Source organism: Perognathus longimembris, chromosome 1 (genome assembly GCF_023159225.1).
Source record: "Perognathus longimembris pacificus isolate PPM17 chromosome 1, ASM2315922v1, whole genome shotgun sequence".
NCBI classification, from domain to species: Eukaryota; Metazoa; Chordata; class Mammalia; order Rodentia; family Heteromyidae; genus Perognathus; species Perognathus longimembris.
The window spans coordinates 85,319,543-85,340,673 of record NC_063161.1 but is presented as its reverse complement, the minus strand read 5'-3'; the positions used below and the strand labels follow the sequence as shown (position 1 = coordinate 85,340,673).

The 21,131-nt window shown below is 35.5% G+C and overlaps 1 protein-coding gene across 5 annotated transcripts in view; it reads left to right on the top strand.

Moving 5' to 3' along the window:
• Positions 1–21,131, top strand: part of Agtpbp1 (ATP/GTP binding carboxypeptidase 1) — a 176,994-nt gene that overhangs the window by 98,552 nt on the left and 57,311 nt on the right. For all 5 annotated transcript variants that reach the window (XM_048331509.1, XM_048331495.1, XM_048331502.1 and 2 more), the window contains 4 exons: positions 1,749–2,455; positions 12,765–12,848; positions 14,103–14,189; positions 14,274–14,422. In XM_048331509.1, the coding sequence (XP_048187466.1) occupies positions 1,749–2,455; positions 12,765–12,848; positions 14,103–14,189; positions 14,274–14,422 (1,027 nt within the window). The remainder of the gene's footprint in view (positions 1–1,748; positions 2,456–12,764; positions 12,849–14,102; positions 14,190–14,273; positions 14,423–21,131) is intronic.

The window sequence follows — 21,131 nt, the reverse complement described above, 5'->3', positions numbered from 1 at the left end:
GGTTCAATGGGTACAGCTTTTTATCTTCTTAAATAAGTTCACATTCTATTCTCTCCCCAATTAAATGTAATAGAATTATTTAACAAAGTAGTATTTATGTGTGGTTGGTGGAATCCTATATGGATATAAAAATACTTTGAAGAGTGTAAAGAGAATAAACAGCCATCCTGTTTTTTCGTGTGTGTTTGTGTATGTGTGTATGTGTGCGCGCGTGCACGCCAGTATTAGGGCTTGAACTCTGTTCCTTTGGTTTTGTTGTTGATGATTAGGGAAGTACTACTTGAGCCACACCTCCAAAGTCTTCTGGACTGCCTAGATCTTCTAGGTCTCAGTCTTGTGAGTAGGTAGGAGTAGGTATGAGCCACCAGCCCCAGGATTAGCATCCTAATTTTAATTTGGCCACCTTGATGCTTTTTATCTTTCTAGACCAATTTCTGTCTACATCTTATATTTTAGTTTATTGGCATCCCATCAACATTTATATTCAGGTATATCATTGCTCAGTTTTGGTCTTTTCTGCTTACTTTTTTCATTGATGATTTTTAGTCACATGCTTAGAATAATATCTGTATGCTGTGACCCCATGTATTGTCTTCATACACTGTTTTTTGAATTCTACCGTCTTATCTAGCATTGTACTTTAATCTCTGTCTCTGTGTTAGTAGCCTACATTTTGCATGTCCAGAATTAAATTTCAAAATCATGCATTCTAGTTGTTCTTGGAACACTTTAACATCATCTGCAACTTCTCTGTGCTTTCTACCCTATATGTGGTCTATCAGCATATAAATTAGGTTCTGCAATATGTTCAGAATTCAGTCACTCTTAATCAAGTTACTTGGATCACTGCAACAGTGTCTCTCCTCCTGTTCTTCCTTCCCCAATCTGTTCTCAGAGGAGTACCAAAGTAGTGGTTTTCAAATCCATTTGGCCTGGCAGGGGACATGTAAAAATGTCTGGGGACAGTCTTATTTTTCAGATATAGGTAGTCAGTATATGGGCTTGTGCTACTGGTATCTAATGTGTAGAGGCCCATATATATTGCTAAACATCCTAAAGTATGTAGGATTGTACCTTCTGTTCCCTGAAGTCATTTACTCATGGATCAAGAAAATGCTGCTGTAGAATAGTATTCCCTCCCTTCCTTCATTCCTCCCTGTATTTTTAAAATGTATCTTACGGTATTTATCCTCTTGGCTCTCAATCCCATGCAGAGCAAAATCAAAATTCTTATAATAGCCTCTAAAGACCTCTATTACTTGGCCTTCTTTGGCTACTTGGAATTTGCCTTGCTTTATTCTGTTCCATCCAGCCTAAACATTCTATCTTTGGGCATGCAAGCATTCTTCCACACTGATGCCACTGGCCTGGCAGTCCTCGCGGCCTAGAATAGAATGCTCTTCTCTGTGTGTGGCAGCATTGGATACTTCGTGATATTTATTAAATAATGATAATTTCATTGTTTATTTTCTGTACCAGGACTTTGGAAGACTTTAATGTCTTTACACTTTTCTATATTTTCCATCTTTCTGTGACATAGAGGCATTACTTTTATAATAGAAAAAGTAAAAAAGTGTTATGAAGTTTTTATCACTAGTGATTTTGTCTTTTATTGTAAAACATTGCCTGTTTTATCCATTTTTTAAAATTCCAAGCATTATTTTTTAGGTAGCTTACAAAATGATATTTTGTTAATGTATTTTAATACTGGTATTAGATTAAACTTTCCTTATTTTACACTTTTACAGGACTATGATTTAATCTCCAAAGAACCGAAACCCTTTGTATTTGAGGGAAAAGTATGTGGTCCTATTGTTGTTCCCACAGCTGGTGAAGAAGCATGTGGGAATCCAAAGAAAAGGGGAGCTGTAATGAAGGAGAAAGTGTCTTGTAAAGGAGAGGAAGGTGATAAAAAATCTACCCTTATGGATCTCACAAAGGAAAATGCTAAAGAAAATGACAGAACATTATTACAGCAGCTGGGAGATCAAAACAGAACTTCTTCTGCCCATGGCTTAAACAATGATATTGTGAAGGCCTTGGACCGAATCACATTGCAGAATATTCCTTCTCAAACAGCCCTGGGCTCGACTGCAGGAGTGAAGAAGGATTATAGTCTCCCTCTTAGTGTCCTAACATGTACAAAAGCATGCCCACATGTAGTTAACTGTGGAAATGCTCTTTTTGAGGGACGAACAGTACACTTAGGGAAGCTCTGCTGTACTGTGGTTGAAACTGAAGATGATGAAGATACTGAGTCTAGCTCATCAGTAGAACAGCCATCAGTTGAAGTTCCTGATGTACCAACGCTCCATGACCCTGACCTGTATATTGAGATTGTGAAAAATACGAAGTCTGTCCCAGAATATTCAGAGGTGGCCTATCCTGATTATTTTGGTCACACTCCACCTCCATTCAAAGAGCCCATTTTAGAGAGGCCTTATGGTGTGCAACGGTAAGTTAGAGATTTCTTGTCTTTTACAGATAAGAATATTGTGCTAACATATTACCTATTAAAATTACTTGGAATATTTAAGAAGAAAACTACTCTGAATTAAAATTTGCCTATATTTGTGTGTGTGTGTGTGTGTGTAAATACACATATAGGTTAATCTATGTATGTTTGTAAATATATTAACCCTGCTTTTGAAATTGTCCTTGTAGCACTACTTTATTACTTACTCAAATGAAGCCAGAATGTGATAATTTAGAAATTCTATGTTTAGGCTGAATCTAAATATTTGAAAGATTACTTTGCTTAGTGATATCTAGTAATTTAATACTGAACTTGGTTAAGGTATATGATTTAAAAGTAAGTGTAACCAAGTAGACACTATTATTTAAAAATTTAATTGTGAATATGCACCCTAAAAATTTGAGCTTCATAAAATCAGTTAGTAATATTAGCTGATTAGTAATATATCAAGTAATATTAAATATAACAAATAGTGTTAATTCCAACTCTCAAATTTTGGCCTATAAAATACCTGTCTAGTATGTCTGAACTGGTCTGTGATGAATTTATGATGATGGCTTATCAGTTCTCAACAAAACCAAAAATATTCTTTATTAAGAATATAGTATTTAACAAAGGAGAGCCTTGCTCTTGCTTTTCCTTTGAATATAAACTTCTTGGGTCTATGAATGTGGCTTAGTGGTAGAGTGCTTGCCAGCATGCCCAAAGCCATGGATTCGATTCCCCAGCACTGCATAAATAGAAAAAGCCAGAAGTGGCCCTGTGGCTCAAGAGGTAGAGTGCTAGCCTTGAGCAGAAAGAAGCCAGGGATGGTGCTCAGGCCCTGAGTCCAAGTCCTAGGACTGGCCAAAAAAAGAAAGAAAAAAAAGAATGTAAACTTCTTCTCTTTTTTGGTCGGTGGTAGGACTTGAACTCTGGGCCTGGGCAGTGTCCCTGAGCTCTTCAGCTCAATGCTAGCCTCTACCACTTCAGCCACAGCGCCACTTCTGTTTTTTTTGGTGGTTAATTGGAGATAAGAGTCTCCTGAACTTTTCTGCCTGGCCTTGCTTTGAACCATGATCCTCAGATCTCAGCCTCCTGAGTAGGATTATAGGCATGAGCCACCGGTGCCCGGTTGAATATAAACTTCTTTAAAGCAACAAATGCATCTTATTTTTATCTGTAGACCTAGATTTATCACTTTTACTTGACTAGTGTATGTTTAGTGCTGTTCATTAATCCCTAAGTCCACAGTTATGGAATCTCATTTAACATAGCATCAGAACTTTACTTAAACATGTGTGTGTGTACAGCTCCTGAGGCTTGAACGCAGGGCATGGGTGCTGTCTTTGAGCCTTTGTGGGCATGGCTAGGACTCTGCCACTTGAACCATTGGAAGTAAGAGTCTCATGCACCTTCCTGTCCAGGCTGGCTTTGAACTGTGATCCTCAGGTCTCAGTTTCCTATGTACCAGGGTTATAGGCATGACCAACAAGTGCCTGGCTAAGATTTAATTTTGATTGTATGAGGTAAATGGAATGATGAAAGACAAGAGTTTGATGAGTCTTGGTGTGTGTGTGTGTGTGTGTGTGTGTGTGTGTGTGTGTGTGTGTGTGTATGTGTATGTATATATATATTTACCAGTCCTGGGCTTGGACTCAGGGCCTGAGCACCGTCTCTGGCTTCTTTTTGCTCAAGGCTAGCACTCTGCCTCTTGAGCCACAGTGCCACTTCTGGCCGTTTTCTATATATGTGGTGCTGCTAAGGTATGGAACCCAGGGCTTCATGTATACAAGGCAAGCACTCTTGCCACTAGACCATATTGCCAGCCCACCCCCTGTTATGTGTAAGGTTGGTATGTAAGTTAAAGTACAAGGGAGAGGGAACACAAGGAAACTCAAGGTAATACAAGCCCTGAAAATCTCAGTAATTTTAAACCATTATCTGCTCCTGGAAAATATTCCATGAGAAAATAAGACTGGGCTCCAAGCACTTTTAAGGATGGAATGGTTCATCCCTCTCCAAAAGTTTCAGATATTTCTTTCCTTATACAAAGAGTCCTTGAAAAAAAGTTATTTTTCTTATTCGTTATTAAAGAAATTATTCATAACTTTTGAAGCAACCTTAAAGCCTTTGTTACTCAACGTGTTATCATATACTTTATGTGATGATTACTTACCAAGTTTGACTGATTTATATACTGTATGTTATAATGGGTACCTTTTAATTCTATTTATCACAAATTAAGTTTATTTATTTTTATGTTTTTATTTTTTTTTGCCAGTCCTGGGCCTTGAACTCAGGGCCTGAGCACTCACTGTCCCTGGCTTCTTTTTGTCCAAGGCTAGCACTTTGCCACTTGAGCCACAGTGCCACTTCTGTGTGGCGCTGAGGAATTGAACCTAGGGCTTCATGTATATGGCGCAAGCACTCTTGCCACTAGGCCCTATTCACAGCCCACAAATTGAGTTTAATACTTGTCAATATTTCCTTGTCAGATGCCTGATAAGAGGCAAGACTTTTCTCTATTGTAATATGGTATAGCAGATCCTGAGAATGATTGTACTGATGCAAAAGTTCTATATTTTGTTGTAATAGTCTGGTTCTCATATTTATCTCTACTGCATTTTTCTCTAATGATGTTCATAACTTTAGGTTTACTTGTTTTTTTAACATGTTCCCAACTTAGTTTTTTTGTTTTTGTTTTTGTTTTTTTTTTGGCCAGTCCTAGGCCTTGGACTCAGGGCCTGAGCACTGTCCCTGGCTTCCTTTTGCTCAAGGCTAGCACTCTGCCACTTGAGCCACAGCGCCACTTCTGGCCGTTTTCTGTATATGTGGTGCTGGGGAATCGAACCCAGGGCCTCATGTATATGAGGCAAGCTCTCTTGCCACTAGGCCATATCCCCAGCCCCCAACTTAGTTTTTGAACATTATTTAGACATAAAGAATTTCTACATTTTTCTCTCCTTATTTCATACACACTGCAGATACCTATCAATTGCTTATGTGGAAGTGGGGCAAACAATATATTCTTGATGATCAAAGGCATATGTTTCGAAAGGCAAGGTTTCGAAGGTCTAGTTCCTCTGTCTACTTCACTCTTTTACTGTTATTTCTTTAGTAATAAGTTGGAAACTTCAGAATTATTTGCTCCTTCAAATAACATCAGTTTGAGAATAGAACAACAAAACATAATATAGCATGAATACTTAAACAGTTGGATTAGACTTGATGGGGACTGCTGAGGCTGTTCAGTGTGCTGAGACATCTGGGCATGGGAAGATACCCTCTGAAAAAAAGTTTTAGTCTTGTCTTGGTGCACTCTCTCTCTCTCCCTCACTCTCTCCTCTCTTTCTCTTTCCCTCCCTACTCCCTCTTTCTCTGTTTATTAACTTTCTCAACTAACTTGAGAATTAGATCATTGAGTTTCAAGTTTGAGACAGTTCTCATTAGCAACTAATATTAACAGGGAAAATAATGTATGACATGTATTATAGTCAAGTATTACTTCATAATCATTTTCTTCCCCTTATACCTCCATGTTGTTCTAGTTAGCTGTTCTCATGGCCAAAATACCTGAGAACAGCTTATAGGAGGGACTTTTGCTCAGTATCGGAGAAGTCAGTTCATTATAACAGGGTGGGCAGTGAAATGCCATGTGCAACAGTGACCAGAAAACATAGGGATGGAAGGAGAGAATGAGAATATAGGAAGAGGTTAGAGTAAGATATAGCCCAGGAACATATCCCAGTGAACAACTTTCTCTAAAAGCCCCACCTACTGCTTTATACCACCTCCCAATAATGCCATCATATTAAAATTCCCTCCAGAGATTAATCATTGATTGGTTTTTGTTTATTTGTTTGTTGTTCAGTTGTGGGGCTTGAACTTGGAGTCTTGGCACTGCACTGCCCCTGAGCTCTGTTGCTCAAGGCTAGTGCTCTATCACCTTGAGCCATAGTGCCACTTCTGGATTAGTTCATTTTGTAAAATCTATTGTCTCTAGCAATACCCTCAGACATACCTGGAGATGTTCTTTACTAATTTCCTTGTTATATCTTAATACAGTCAAGATTAATCACAAGGATTGTGATTTAAAATTTATTTATTAGTTGATCAAAATAGAAAAATGAAATACGTATTTATTCGCTTAAATTGGTAAACTAAGACCCATGTACCAAATCCACCCCACTGCCTATTCATATTCACCTAAGAAGCTCACATTTTTTGCTCGTTTAAATGGTTAAGAGTTCAATGAAAAAAATGTCTTGGGACATATAAATACTATATCAGATTCATATTGTATCTCTGAAGTTTCATTGAAACACAACTATGCCCATTGTTTAAAAATAAGTATTTTCTGTGGCTGTTTTAGTGTAGCAGTGGTAGAGTTGAGTGGTTATAACAAAAACTAGGGCTTTACAGAAAAAAAACCCCAAACAACCCTGATACTTAACAGAATATTTTCTGATTTTGTAGTTAGGTAGTTTGAAGGCTTGATTATTGTGGATAGGAGGTAGGTTGGATTTTTTTCCTTTTGTAATTAATTAATTATGTCCTGAAGGTTAAACTCAAGGACCGGACACTGACTCATAGGTGTATATTTGTATGCATGCATACATGTGTGTATATATGTATATATATAATCTTTAAGTACTTGTGCAACACAGGCATTTACATTCAACAAAGCAGTTTATGAATATAATGTGTCTTGATCATTGTTACCCCTTGGTAGTAAATATTTTATAAGTACTCAGAGATACTTGTATTTTGAAATTAATTGAGCGTGTCAGTTCTTGTTTGAGTATCCTAACTTGCCTACCCTTCTTTTTTTTATTATATTTTTATTTTCTTTAAATAGTTGTAGAAAGGAGTTACCATTCATCCTATGAACTGATTATCAACAAATCATTTTCCTCTATCCTTCCCAACCCAACTCCTTCCCTCGATTGTTTAAATTTTATAAACTATGTATTTACTGTTAGGACTGCATTCTCCGCTTCCTATACTCCTTTCCTTGTCTTCCACCTCAAACTGTCAATGCCAATTTCCTGGTATTTATTTTGTGAACTGTTTTTCTAAGGCATTACACCCTTTGAATTTGCCCCCCAGAACACCATGCTTCACTTAGTACATTTGTCTATACTTGAGTACTACCCCGTGTGTGTTTACCTGTGCAGTTAATAATTAGTTCTAGCCTCCACATGTGAGAGAAAACATGTATACATTGTCTCTCTGGCCCTGATTTTTGTAACATATTTTTTAATGAATGAATAAAATTCCATCTTCTTGATCCATTTGTCCATTGAGGCCCATCTGGGCTATTTGTATATGTTGGCTGTGGTGAATAGTGCAGCAATGAACATAGTTGTGCAAGTGTGCCTGGCTTTCTTTAAGTTACATTTTGAGCAATTGCTCAACATTGTGTGCATTATTGACAACTTTTGATCTCTATCTGAATGTATTGTCATTAGAAATGAATATCAGATTTAATGAAGATTTACTGTTTTCTCATTTCCTGGGCAAGGAAGATTAGATTCCTTTAAAGTTATTTAGTAAGCTGAGATTGGTGGTATATACCTGCATTGCCAGCTACTTGGGAGGCTGAGGCAAGAGAATTTAAGCCCAAGATTTAAAGACCAGCCTGAGTAACATAACATAGTAAGACCTCCATCTTGAAATAAAAAATTCAATACCAAATTAACAAACTATTAAGATATCTATTTCATTTGGTAAAGAAGGTCATTAATTACAAGATTCATATCTGAAGTAATGACATAGTAAAAAGTATAAACACACCAGTGATTACTTGAAGCCATAGTTTTGGCTTAAGCTGGATTTAAAATTTTTTTAATGAAACATCTGTTTTAGTTGAAAGTATGGTTAACATTTTTGGTGAATTTTCCCTGTTTTCCTATTCTATAAAATTACAACTTGAGAAAATGAAATAAGGAAGGTCACTTTTTTGTCTTCTTTGAAAAGAAAACCATTATTTGCGCATTAATTTATTTTCTTTTAATTACTTTTTCATAGATGTGATTACAACTAAATATACAATTTCTTGTACATTATTTTATGTAAAATGTTGCATGTTTTAAAAGGAATTTATTTTCTAAAAATGCATTCATCAAAATGAAAGTATCGTTTTAAGAACAGAATGTTTTAATTGGCTAAAAATAAGAGAAATGAAAAGTACTTAAATACCATTTCTTACATATCAAATTGGCTAATATCTAGTTGAACAGCATATTCTATTGATGAGGCTCTCATACACTGAGGGTGAGTCTGTCAATTGACCATCCTACAGTCATCTATGACAATCAGACTGGATCTGTTATTATTAACATTGTAACTTCTTAAACAGCCATTAATCCCATTTTTAGGAGTTTATGAGATCTTCACATACACACACACACACGTACACACACATATGTAACTTCCATATAAATGAAATGATATAATTTTTCATTGAAGTGTTGTTTTGAGATAGGAAATAAATCAAGTGTCAATGAGACAAGTGAAATAAATTATATATTTAATGAATAATAAAATAATAATAATGAATAATAATATGGTAGTTAAAAAACAAAGAACAGTATGTACTGTTAAGAAAAAAGCTATAAGATGTATTATTAAATGAAATAAAGTGTTTTATGTTATTCAGGAAGAAGTAAAACCATTGAAGATTACATTTTTGTAAAACAAAATCCGAAGGATAGTAATAAAAGTAGTTACCTGATTGGATGAATGGAGGATATGGGTTTTGTTCAAAGGCAGACTTTTCACTTAAGTCCTAGTGTCATATTTGATAATTCAATAATATCAATATATTTCTGAAATTTTAAAATGTAGAAGAGCTGTGGAAAAGCAACATGAAGAAACAAATCATAGACTTAGTTAATATTAAGTTTTGGACCTTGGGAGAAACAAAAGAACTTCTGGAATATGAACAATAGGAAAATAGCGATAGGAACAAAAGCAACAGATGACATTTATTAAATATTATGAAGCAGATGCAGAATTGAATACTAAGCATTTACACGCAGTATATACTTGTGTGTCATTCAATATCATAACAGCCCTATGAGAAAGGTGCTATTTCTTTTATTCAAATATGTGTTGGAATTTAGGATTGTTGAGTAATATGAACTGCTTGCAGAGCCAACGTATAAGCTTTAGTCTGTATTATGTCTCTTGTTAATCATATATGTATATATAAATATGAATATATGTGTATGTATATGTAATGATCACATCTGTAAAGAGTACTTTAGCTCTTATTCTTTGAAGACATGGATAATAACTATTTTCAGAGAATTCTATTACTTTCACGTTTCTGTTTTTTGTTTTTTAATTAGATGTGATAACGTCTGCTTTTTCAAACTTGGCTGTTGTCAGCTTATTCTTAGGACCCATGTTCTTCTGTTTTCCCCAGTCAGCTTCATTCACTTCTGTCAACTGTTTTCACCAGTCAGCTTCATTCACTTCTGTCAACTATTTGATCCTGTAAGACTCTGCTTTATATATGAAAACTGATGACAGAGCTTAGCTGTTATAATCAGTCTTTTAATAAAATTTTGATAAAACCCACAACATAACCTGGGTGCTGGTAGCTCATGCTTCTAATCCCAGCTACTGTAGAGGCTGAAATCTCTGAGAATCATCGTTTTGAAGCCAGCCTGTGCAGAAAATTTCATGAGACTCTATCTCCAATTAAGCACCAAAAAAGCTGGAAGTGGAGGGAGCTGTGGCTTAAGAGCAAATAATTTCACGGACAGCACCCATGCCCGCCCTGAGTTCAAGCTCCAGGAGCAGCACAACAAATAAATAAATAAATAAATACTTCATCAGTATTAATTTTTGTATCAAATTTACTTACTAAATGAATGCATAAATTTAGTCTTTTTTGTGTGTGTGCCAGTTCAGGGGCTTGAACTTGGCCCGGCACTCTCCCTAAGCTTCTTTTTGCTCCAGGCTAGCACTCTACCACTTGAGCCACAGTACCACTTATGGCTTTTTCTGTTTATCTGGTACCGAGGAATTGAACTCATGGCTTCATGCATGGCGGGCAAGCACTCTACCTACCACTAAGCCACATTCCCAGCCCTGTATTTAGTCTTTATTTTTTATTTTTTGTCTTTTTTGGGGGAGTACTGAGGATTGAACCCTGAACATTGCACTTGCTAGGCAAGTGCTTTGCCACTGAGCTACATCCCAGCCCTATATTTAGTCTTTAATTCACACTTTAATGTTTTCATATGGTATATTTGAATATATGCACATGTATATGAGACTTTTCTGTTGAAGATCTAATTAATGTAAATTCTGAATTTATTATATAGTACTTGAAGAAGTGTTTTTGTTTTGGTTGGTTGTGGGGATTGAACTCAGATTGTGGATGCTGTCCCTGAGCTTTTTCGCTCAGGGCTAGCCTTTTACCACTTTAAGCCATAGCACCATTTTTGGTTTTGGAGGGTTAATTGGAGATAAGAGTCTCATGGACTTTGCTGCATTGACTTGGTTTGAACATCCATCCTCAGATTTCAGCCTCTTGAGTCATTAGGATTACAGGCGTGAGCCACTGGCACCAGGCTTAAAAAGTTGTGGGTTTTTTTTTTTTCTTTTTTGGTTGTTGTTCTTTTAGTTCTTGGAAAGAATTTGGTATTTTCAAGTTATCTCACTGAACATCTTTGATACTATGTTTTTGTTCATAATAGCTACTTGGTATATAGTGAGTGATTTTTCATTGAATAAACATTGAAGTAATTGTGTAGTAGATTAAGGTTTTTTTTTTTAACACTTTCTTACTTTCTAATGATCTTTTTATATTATAACTGTCATATGTTTTAATATCTTTCTGATAATGTTAAATTCTTGAAGTAAAAGAGGCTTTTGGTTTATTTAAACTTTTATGTTCATATTTCACTTTAACATCTGAAAGAACTTGTAAGGAGAAAAGGTCTAGTTAGGCTCATGGTATCCATCTAGATTGGCTTTTCTGTTGTGTTTGGGTTTGCAGTGAGTCAGAATATCAAGGTGGGGCAAATATCAATAGTGGAGCGAGGCTGCTTACCTCACGATGACAGAGAAGCAGAGTGGAGAAGCAGCCATAGTCCCAGTATTCCCTTCAAGGGCCTGCCTCAGTGACCTAACTTCCTCCCACTAAGCCCTTAAGGCTTCCCCCACCCTCAGACAGTAGCATTAATGGACTGATAATGAAGCCTTTAACACACAAGCCTTTTTGGAGACACTTAAGACTGGAACTCTATCCATAAACTATAATACTCTTAGTGTCCCTTAATACTGCAAAGTTGGGAAATAGGCTAGTTTCAGATTGTCCTGAAGGTAAGGAATCTTTCACTGTTTAGCATATTCTTAGATTTAATATTACAACTATTTTGTCAAACTTTTTAATACTCTGCTCTTAGTACATCTCTAAGCCACAGTTCTGCCTTACCTTTAGATGGAGCAAAGAAACTTGAAATTTAAATAAATTCATAGTTGACTCAACTTTCTAAGAACAGGTTAAAGTATGGGAAGTACCTATGTTATTCTAACACTGTCAAGATTTTTGTGGCCAGTCTACATGAGGTTCCAGAATGTGGCTTCAGGATCCTGAGCTGTTCTGTTGGGCTATAGTTTGATGCCTCTGGATAGACTTTTACTTGGCTTAAAATATTGAAGTACTGAGAGTGGCTTAGTCTTCTACTGCAGTGGTAGGGATTTTAGGAACTTTGAGTGTCAGTTTTGTTGAGCTAAATGATTTAGATCAGGTCCAGAGAATCCTGAGAACAAAAGGACCACTTGCTTTCTAGCCCTGACTCAAATCTTCCTTTCCACTTTTCCTTTTCTATTACAGAGGAGAGGAGGGATTGTGCAGAACATGAAATGCTCAAGTAGCTTTAAAAAAAATCTCCTTTTTATAAAATTTCTGACTTTTCAGATCCTTACTATCTCTAATAATTCTACTTTAATTGTCCAAAATTGTTTGCCTAAGAGGGAGTAATTACATCATTTCTATGTAGAAAGGCCTAAGATGCATTTTTAGGCTGGCCAGCCTACCATTTCTCTCCTTTTGCCCTCTGCTTTTTTTAACCATTGGATTGATTGTATTCTAATACATGGCTGTTTTCCAGTTGTTGCTGGTTTTTGTTAACCTAGTAGTATACTTTTATTTACCATATATAGATACCAGAATGATCATTTTAAAGAAATTTTTGTAATTTACCTGTTTCGTTCAGAACTTATTTTGGAGAATGTTGTTCACTGACATATATAATGAATTTTGCCCAAACTTGTATGGTTTCAGGACAAAAATTGCCCAGGATATTGAGAGGCTAATACATCAAAGTGATATCATAGATCGAGTGGTATATGACTTAGATAACTCGAAGTAAGTGCTTTTAAATAGAAGGGAAAGGGAAAGGGGGAGGGGGAGGGGGGGAATGAGGGACGAGGTAACAAACATACAAGAAAGTATCCAATGCCTAATGTATGAAACTATAACCTCTCTGTAATTCAGTTTGATAATTAAAAAATATATATTAAAAATAACAAAAAATAAATCCCTTTTTACAGGTTTTATGTTTATAGTAAAATTTTAGTGTTATTTATAAGAGATAAAAATTAAGTTAACTAAGTTAACTTCCACCTATTTTATCAGTGTTACGTTTTCATCTTTTTTTTTTTTTTTTGGCCAGTCCTGGGCCTTGGACTCAGGGCCTGAGCACCATGCCTGGCTTTTTCCCACTCAAGGCCAGCACTCTGCCACCTGAGCCACAGCGCCCCTTCTGGCCGTTTTCCATATATGTGGTGCTGGGGAATCAAACCGAGAGCTTCATGTATAGGAGGCAAGCACTCTTGCCGCTAGGCCATATTCCCAGCCCACGTTTTCATCTTTTGACAGTGTGATAATACTTAGGTAAATCATGTTCAGTTGCTTAAATTGCACATGACACAGCCTTTATTTGTTTTCAGGTGTGTTTTAAAGGTAAACACTGTATTTTTGAATAGAAAATGAAATTACCTCCACTTAAAAGTGGATTCTTTCATATAAATACTGGCTTGTGTTGATCCTTCATTTTGTCAGGATGACAAATTGCCATCTCCTTTAGAAGGAGCAGGGATTGCTAGTTTTCAACAGTCCCCACCAAATCCTCTTGTCATTTACTGCTTAAACTAACAATACCTGGCACCTAGTAGCTACTATGTAACTACTAAAATCAAGTTAATACTTGTAACTTTTTATATTAATTAAGTGAGATTGCTGATAATGTAGATGTCTAAATTTAAAATAGTATGTTTACCTGCAAAACTTCTTGGTGTATTAGAATGATTGCTGTTCTTTTTTCTTTTGTACTTTTTAGCTTTTTTCCTATAGGATAACTAAGTTTTTAGAATTGACATTTATTAGTATAGATGTAGGAACAAGCCTATAGTTGCAATTACAGTGTTTTTTGTTTTCTTTTATTTTATGTTTTTGTGTCTATAAATGGTAACCAGAGTTTGTTCTTTGCTGTGTTTTAAAAGTAATGAGGGTGTAGAGTAGTAATGAGAGCACTTTTAATGGACAATGTAGTTTTGTTTAGTTTTTGCTTATCTATTTAACACATATACATAGTATAATGACTTTAAAATATTTATTTAGTTACATCATTCCAGAAGAAGGAGATATTTTGAAGTTTAACTCCAAATTTGAATCAGGGAATCTGCGCAAAGTAATTCAAATTAGAAAGTAAGTCACTTCAAATGTTCTCATTTTACATGTGTGTAGGTATTTCCCTAATTTTCATCAGATGTCTTTATCTTCTATTTTCAGAAATGAATATGATCTTATTCTGAACTCGGATATAAACAGCAATCATTATCATCAGTGGTTTTACTTTGAAGTCAGTGGAATGCGTCCAGGCATTGCATATAGATTTAACATCATTAACTGTGAAAAGTCCAACAGTCAGTTTAATTATGGTAAGATAATTTTCTTTCCCATATGAAGGCATATAGGCATCTCACTGTAGGACAGAAGTTGAACAAAAGAATCACTAACAAAAATACGTTTCATTCTCTTGCATTATATAATATAAAAATTCTTATATTTAGGGGAAAGGAATATGGCTGAATGGTAGAGTGCTTGCCTAGCATGCATGAGGCCCTGGGTTCAATTCCATGCTACCACATAAATGCAAAAAATAAATAACATTTTTTAAGAAATAAAAATTCTCAATTATGCAAAATTTGAAACTGGTTAGACTTTGATTTGTTAGTAAAGAGTTACTCCTGTATCAGCAAACCCTTTACTATTTAACATTATGGTAGATTTTGTCCAAATTGAATACAACTATAAATTTATTATGAATGTACTAATGGCTCAGATTGTATGTTTTCAACTTTAGTCTCTTAATATTGTATGTTAATATTAATTGATCTTAGAATGCTGAACTGGCCTTTTGTATCTGTGGCATAAATTCAGGGTTATTGTGGATAATTGCTAATATTTTGTTTAGAAGTTTTACATTTGAGGTTGAGTGTGTGGCTCAGTAGTAGGGTCTAGCATGTATTAAATCCTGGTTCAGTCACCATCACAGAAAATAATCTTTGTATATGCTCAGAAGAGATATTGATAGTTATTTAAGTTAGAGATATAATTTCTGTATTAATTTTAGAGTTATACAAATGATCTATTTCATTTTGAGTGAGTCGTGGTAGACTTGGTCTGTTTTGTCTACGTTGTCAGATGAATTTTTGTAATGTTTTCTTACTGTTTTGATGTCTGCAGAGTCTTTATTGGATGTTGGTTTTAGTACTGCTAATGATAATTTGTGTGCTCCCTTTTCAGTTCTTTGTTGGTTTAGTTAGAAGCTTATCAATTTTATTGACATTTTTAAGAAGTAACTTTTTGTTGCATTGAGTTTCTTTCCTGCTTTTCTTGAGACAATGTTTTAAACATATGAAATTGTGGTGTTTTATTAGTAGAAATCTTAATATATTTTCCTCATTTAAGGCCTTTGGGTATAATACTTTACTGATTATAAAATTAGGAATTAGCTAACATCTGATCATTATAAACAAACATTATATCTGTGAACTATAATTGTATTAACCTGGTATGACATTTTAAGTTATTGCTGAATTGTTTGTAATGTTCTCTGACTGTTTGATGTCAGCAGAGTCTATATTGGTTTGTAGGTTTTTTTTTTTTTTTGCCAGTCCTGGGGCTTGGACTCAGGGCCTGAGCGCTGCCCTGGCTTCTTTTTGCTCAATGCTAGCACTCTGCCACTTGAGCCACAGTGCCACTTCTGGCCATTTTCTATATATGTGGTGCTGGGGAATTGAACCCAGGGCTTCATGTATATGAGGCAAGCACTCTTGCCACTCGGCCATATTCCCAGCCCTGGTTTGTTGGTTTTTTTTACTGATAATGATATTTTGTGTCTTCTCTCTTTAGTTCTTTGTTATGTCTTCTTAGATGCTTACCAATTTTATTGACATTTTAAAGAAGTAGCTTTTTGGTGTATTGGAATTCTCTGCTGCATTTCTTGAGACATTTTATCTATAATTTGGCTATTGTGAATAGTGCACCAATGAACATGAAATTTTATATGTGTGAATATAAATTTTTAACAGACATTTATATGATGCAAGAGTCTGCTTTAGGCATGACTGAGGATTTTGTTTATCCCAGCAGACATTACATGGCAGACCTTACATGGGGAATGGACCTGTGGAGTTCAAGCAAGTGTTGAATGGCTGTTACTTCTTTTGGCATAGCAGGGAGTCCTGAGGCTTCTTTGCCAGACTTGGCATGGCTGTTTTTTATTTTCTGGAGGGCTGTGCTATCTTTATTTTAAGCTTCTGTAAGCTTGGTGTTTTGGGGATAACAGATTCAGATTTTATGTGTTTATGTGTGTATATATGTGTTTATTTATTGTGTTGGTCCTGGGGCTTGAACTCAGGGCCTTGGTGCTATCCCTTAGCTTAAAAAAGCTAACTCAAAGATAGCATGAGTATCTATAAGTTTAAGAATAAGTAACCTGTCTAGGTACTAGTGGCTCACACAATGCTGTCTGCTCAAGAAGCTGAGAACTAAACTATACAGGTTCTAAAAGTTAATACAGAAAAGTCTGTGAGACTCCATCTCCAGTTAACAAGCTAAGTTCTGGACTGGGGGTTTGGCTTAAGTGATAGAGTGCCAGCCTTGAGCAATAATGCTGGGGAGGTTAGTCCTTGAGCTCAAGCACTGGTACAGGCGGAGATTGGGGGGAAGGGGAAGGGAATCAAGAATAGTTAATTAAATGTGATTTTTATTTGCATTCCTAGTGCTCCTTAAGAGAAGATATTATGGCATATTTATTCATGATATGATAATCATATTTTTGAATAGTGCTGTAAATAGATGGCATTTTTACTACATTTATATATGCTCATTAGAAACAGTATTCAACATTTTAAAGTTTTTAAACTTAAATGGAAAGTATAAATTTAGAACAGTACTTCTTTTGTTAAAACAACAACAAAAGGAATCCATACATCCATGTAGCAGATAAAGTAACCTGCTAGTGTCTTTGGACCTTTTCTAGGAATTTTAACACAAACATACAAAGTTTGTTTATCTACTAGTTCTATTTCTGTCATATACTGGCAACCTCTCTAACATCCAGAAAGACTAAATTAAGACTCCTTTGTCCTTTATATACAGTATCTACACAAGAAAGTAGAACAAAAATCAGACAATGTTACCTTTCACTATAAGCAATGGTATGATCTTTGCATTTCTCCTGGGAAATAGGGCCCAAGCACCATGCCTACAACTCAAGGGGTTGACTGTTCCCCCAAACAGACACTTACAAAATGTGTTATTTTCCTACTCATACTTTAAGAAAAATCATAGGTCATCAGTCATCTTTATATATCTCAAGCTGAATGAGATACACACAGATCAATGGCTGTCATTGGAAAATGTGTTCACCAGTCCCTTCCTCTTCCTTCTCATGGGTCTTCCTGTTCCACATCCTCCAACAAATGGAACAAAAAATGAGGATGAGTGTACTTCTTTTTTTAAAAAACAAACAAAATAACAAACCATACATACATGTGGTAGATAAAGTAATCTCTTCCATCAGTGACTTTAGAAATTTTAAAGGGAATAAAAATTTGTGGCTAAAGCTGACTCAAAGCAATAGACAGATGGCTGATTTATTTTTAAATTTCCTCTCTTCCTTCCCCTTTCTTCTTTGGATATTCTTGTATGTGTTTTGACACTTTCCAAACTCATTTTGTAGAGAATTTGGAAAACAGAATAGTGTTCTGAAGAAAATGAAAACCATTAATAATGATGCATTTCCCAGAGATAATCACTTCAGCATTTGTTTTTTTATGCCATCCTTTAAATAATGATGTTGTATATGATTTATTTAAGCAGATATTTGTGTACAATAATACCTCAGCAATATTAAAATAGAAAATGATTAGAAATAACTGTACAATACAGAAAGGTTTGGATTGATAACTTAGAGTACCCTACTAGGGTCCCACTAAAATGGTTTCAGAGGAAATTTAGTAACAAGAAAAAAATGGTGACAGTGCAGTATTTCATTAAGACTCAGGATAGTGATCATATTTTAAAAACAGTAATATAATTAACTCTATAATGCCATAACCTGCTGTATTGTATACATTATTATGCTCCTGATATTAAGCCACCCTTAGATTTTTAAGAATAAGTTCACTTGTCCATGTGAATTGATCTCTTAATGTTCAACCTGTAAGGTCCACCCCCAGAAGGGCTCCATGCAGACCCCCCCCCTGCACCTGTTTAAGTCTGTGCCCCTTACCTGGGGTACCTAGATAATTGGTATACCTGGAGGCAACTACCTCCCCCTTCTCAAAGGTCACATTCATACCTCTGAGGTCACCTGGTTATACCTCCCGCTCCTACCCTAGATAAAGCATGGATGGCCCTTCTGTGGTTCAGTCCTCTCTGGCCAGGCATCATCTCAGCCACAGGCCAGCAGTTTGGGAATAAACTTCTCTCTTGCCTGAATACCACATGGTGTTCTTGCTTATCAGCTACCTATTTTAATAATAAACATTACACACCCGTTTAAAGATTATATGTCTTTGGTCACAAGTTAGACAAGTCAGTGTCCTTTCTAGGGACTGTCTCAGTTATTTGCACACCTTATGCTCTAAAGCTGTTTAAATAATGATAGTATATTTTCATGAAATTTGGATTGGTAGTATCTCTTTATAAAACTCTGATTTTTGCCCAGTTTTAGGTGAAAGAGGTTCTATTGGGCAAGTTTTTCAGCTTTATATGATTTTGTGTGTCTGGTTTTTAGCTTTTTCACTGAGACAATGTTTATATTTTCTTATGTGACATTGAGATCTTCATAATGTACCAGAGGTCTGTATGACACCTGCAAAATGTGATTTTACTTGTTCTCTTGCTTTTTTTTCTCTCTCTCTTTCTTTGTGCTTACAGTATAATTTTGTTAGCTGGGGTTGGGTGGCTCACATTTGTAATCTTAGCTACTCAGAAAGCTGAGATGTGATGATTGAGATTTGAAGCCGGCCGGTGTAGACAGATCTGAGAGACTCTTATCTCCAATTAACAGGCAAAAAGTCTTAAATAGAGGTGTGGCTCAAGTGGTAGAGCTCCAGCCTGAGTGAAAAACCCAAGAGAAAGTGCTCAGACCCTGAATTTAAGCCCTAGTACTGGCACAAACAAACAACCTCACTTTCATCCCTCCCCCCCATTTTCTTGTTTTATTACTGTAAAAACCTGGCTCTTGGGCTGGGAATATGGCCTAGTGGTAAAGTGCTCGCCTCATATACATGAAGCCCTGGGTTCGACTCCTCAGCACCACATATATAGAAAATGGCTAGAAGTGGCACTGTGGCTCAAGTGGTAGAGTGCTAGCCTTGAGCAAAAAGAAGCCAGGGACAGTGCTCAGGCCCTGAGTCCACGCCCCAGGACTGGCAACAAAAACAAAAAACCTGGCTCTTGGTTTACTCATATCCTTAAGGAGTTTTTTGTTGTTTTTAAAAAAAAAATTTTTTTTTGCCTCCTCACAGGTTATTTTTTTTCTTTTCCTAATTTTTAGTTTGTTTTTGTATGATGATCAAAGAATTTTAAATTCAACTAGGTTGCAACTTAACTCTGTATCCAGTCTAAATTTTAATATTAATATCTAGTGTTTATTCCTTATGTTGCTTCTAATTATATATAGTTTTGGTATTTTTTGATCCAAGAATTGTGTTTGTTTTATTTTTAGTAAATATGAAAGAGTTTATACTTGATTGAATTTGTTATTTGACCTAGATGATTTATTTATTTCTCTATTTTTTTGATGTTGGTCCTGGGGTTTGATCTCAGGGCTCTGTCCCCAGGCTTTTGTGCTACACTTGGGCCACAGCTCTGCTTCTGGCTTTTTTGTTGTTGTTGTTTGTTTGTTTTGTTATTTAATTGGAGATAAGAGTCTTACAGACTCCTTTTCCAGTAAGTAGCTAGAATTACAGGCATGGGCCACCAGCGCCAGGCTTGACATAGATGATTTTAATTTATTTAAAATTGTTACATTGTTGTGTTTTTTTAATGCCTTCTGGTTTTTTTTCTTTGTTATTTTTAACTTTTGTTTTCATTTGGGCCACACCCTTAGCCCTTTTTTTCTAAAGTTATTTTTTTTAGGCAGGGTCTCAGGCTTTTTGCTCCAACAATTCTTTTACAGTTCTTAAGTAGCTGGGATTACAAGACCTAAGCATTTTGTTGGAGATAGGGTCTAAGGTTTTTCCTCCCCTGTGCTGGAATAAAACTTGATCCTCCTATCTCTATTTCTAGGATTACAGGCATGAGCTTTCAAGTGTATCTGTGAACTCTAAAATGTACCTTATGTACCCACAAAGATACATTATGCACTGAAATTTTTTCAGTTTTTGTCCATCTTCTGTAAATTTCAGTGGAGATTCCTCCTTGGTTCTGACAAAAAAAGTTGTGTACTGTGGGCTTTCTTTCTTTTTTTTTTTTTTACCATATATTTGTAAATAGAAGCTGCATTAAAAACAACAACAACAACTCTGTTTTTGAGTTTGTTAGGTTAACAGTCCATAAAACAAATGGTGATTCATCTGAATATCAGTAGAATTTAGAAGAAGAAAGGGACCAGTATTGTGGTGAATTAGAACTCAACACTCAAGCATTTGTGACTAGCTATGAAGTTAATATTGTAGTCATTTCATTTGACTTTATTTCAGGGATGGTGCTGATGACTAGAGAAATTTTTTGCAACAGAAATTTTTGACCTGGAACTATTTATTTTCAACACAATTAGGAAAATACTTGTTTTCTGTAAATTTTCTTTCTTTTTGATTGAAGCTTGCTGTTGAGCTCAACAGAGGTCTCTCTTTGGGAAAAAGGCTGACCATTTTTTTTTCCTTAGTTCTTTGAGATGTTTTAGTTGATTATTTTTTAATGCCTACATTTCTTACAAATATTTAAAAGATTTTACGTATTTATATTTCTTAGTATTTTTCTTAGTTGTAAGGAGAACGATGAATTTGAGAGTTTATGCAACTATGTAAAATTCTATTTTTTTTTCTCACCCAAATTTGTAATGAGAAAAGAGATTCGCTTAAATTACCACTAGATGGCAGCATTGTATTTTTACTAATTTGGAGCTTT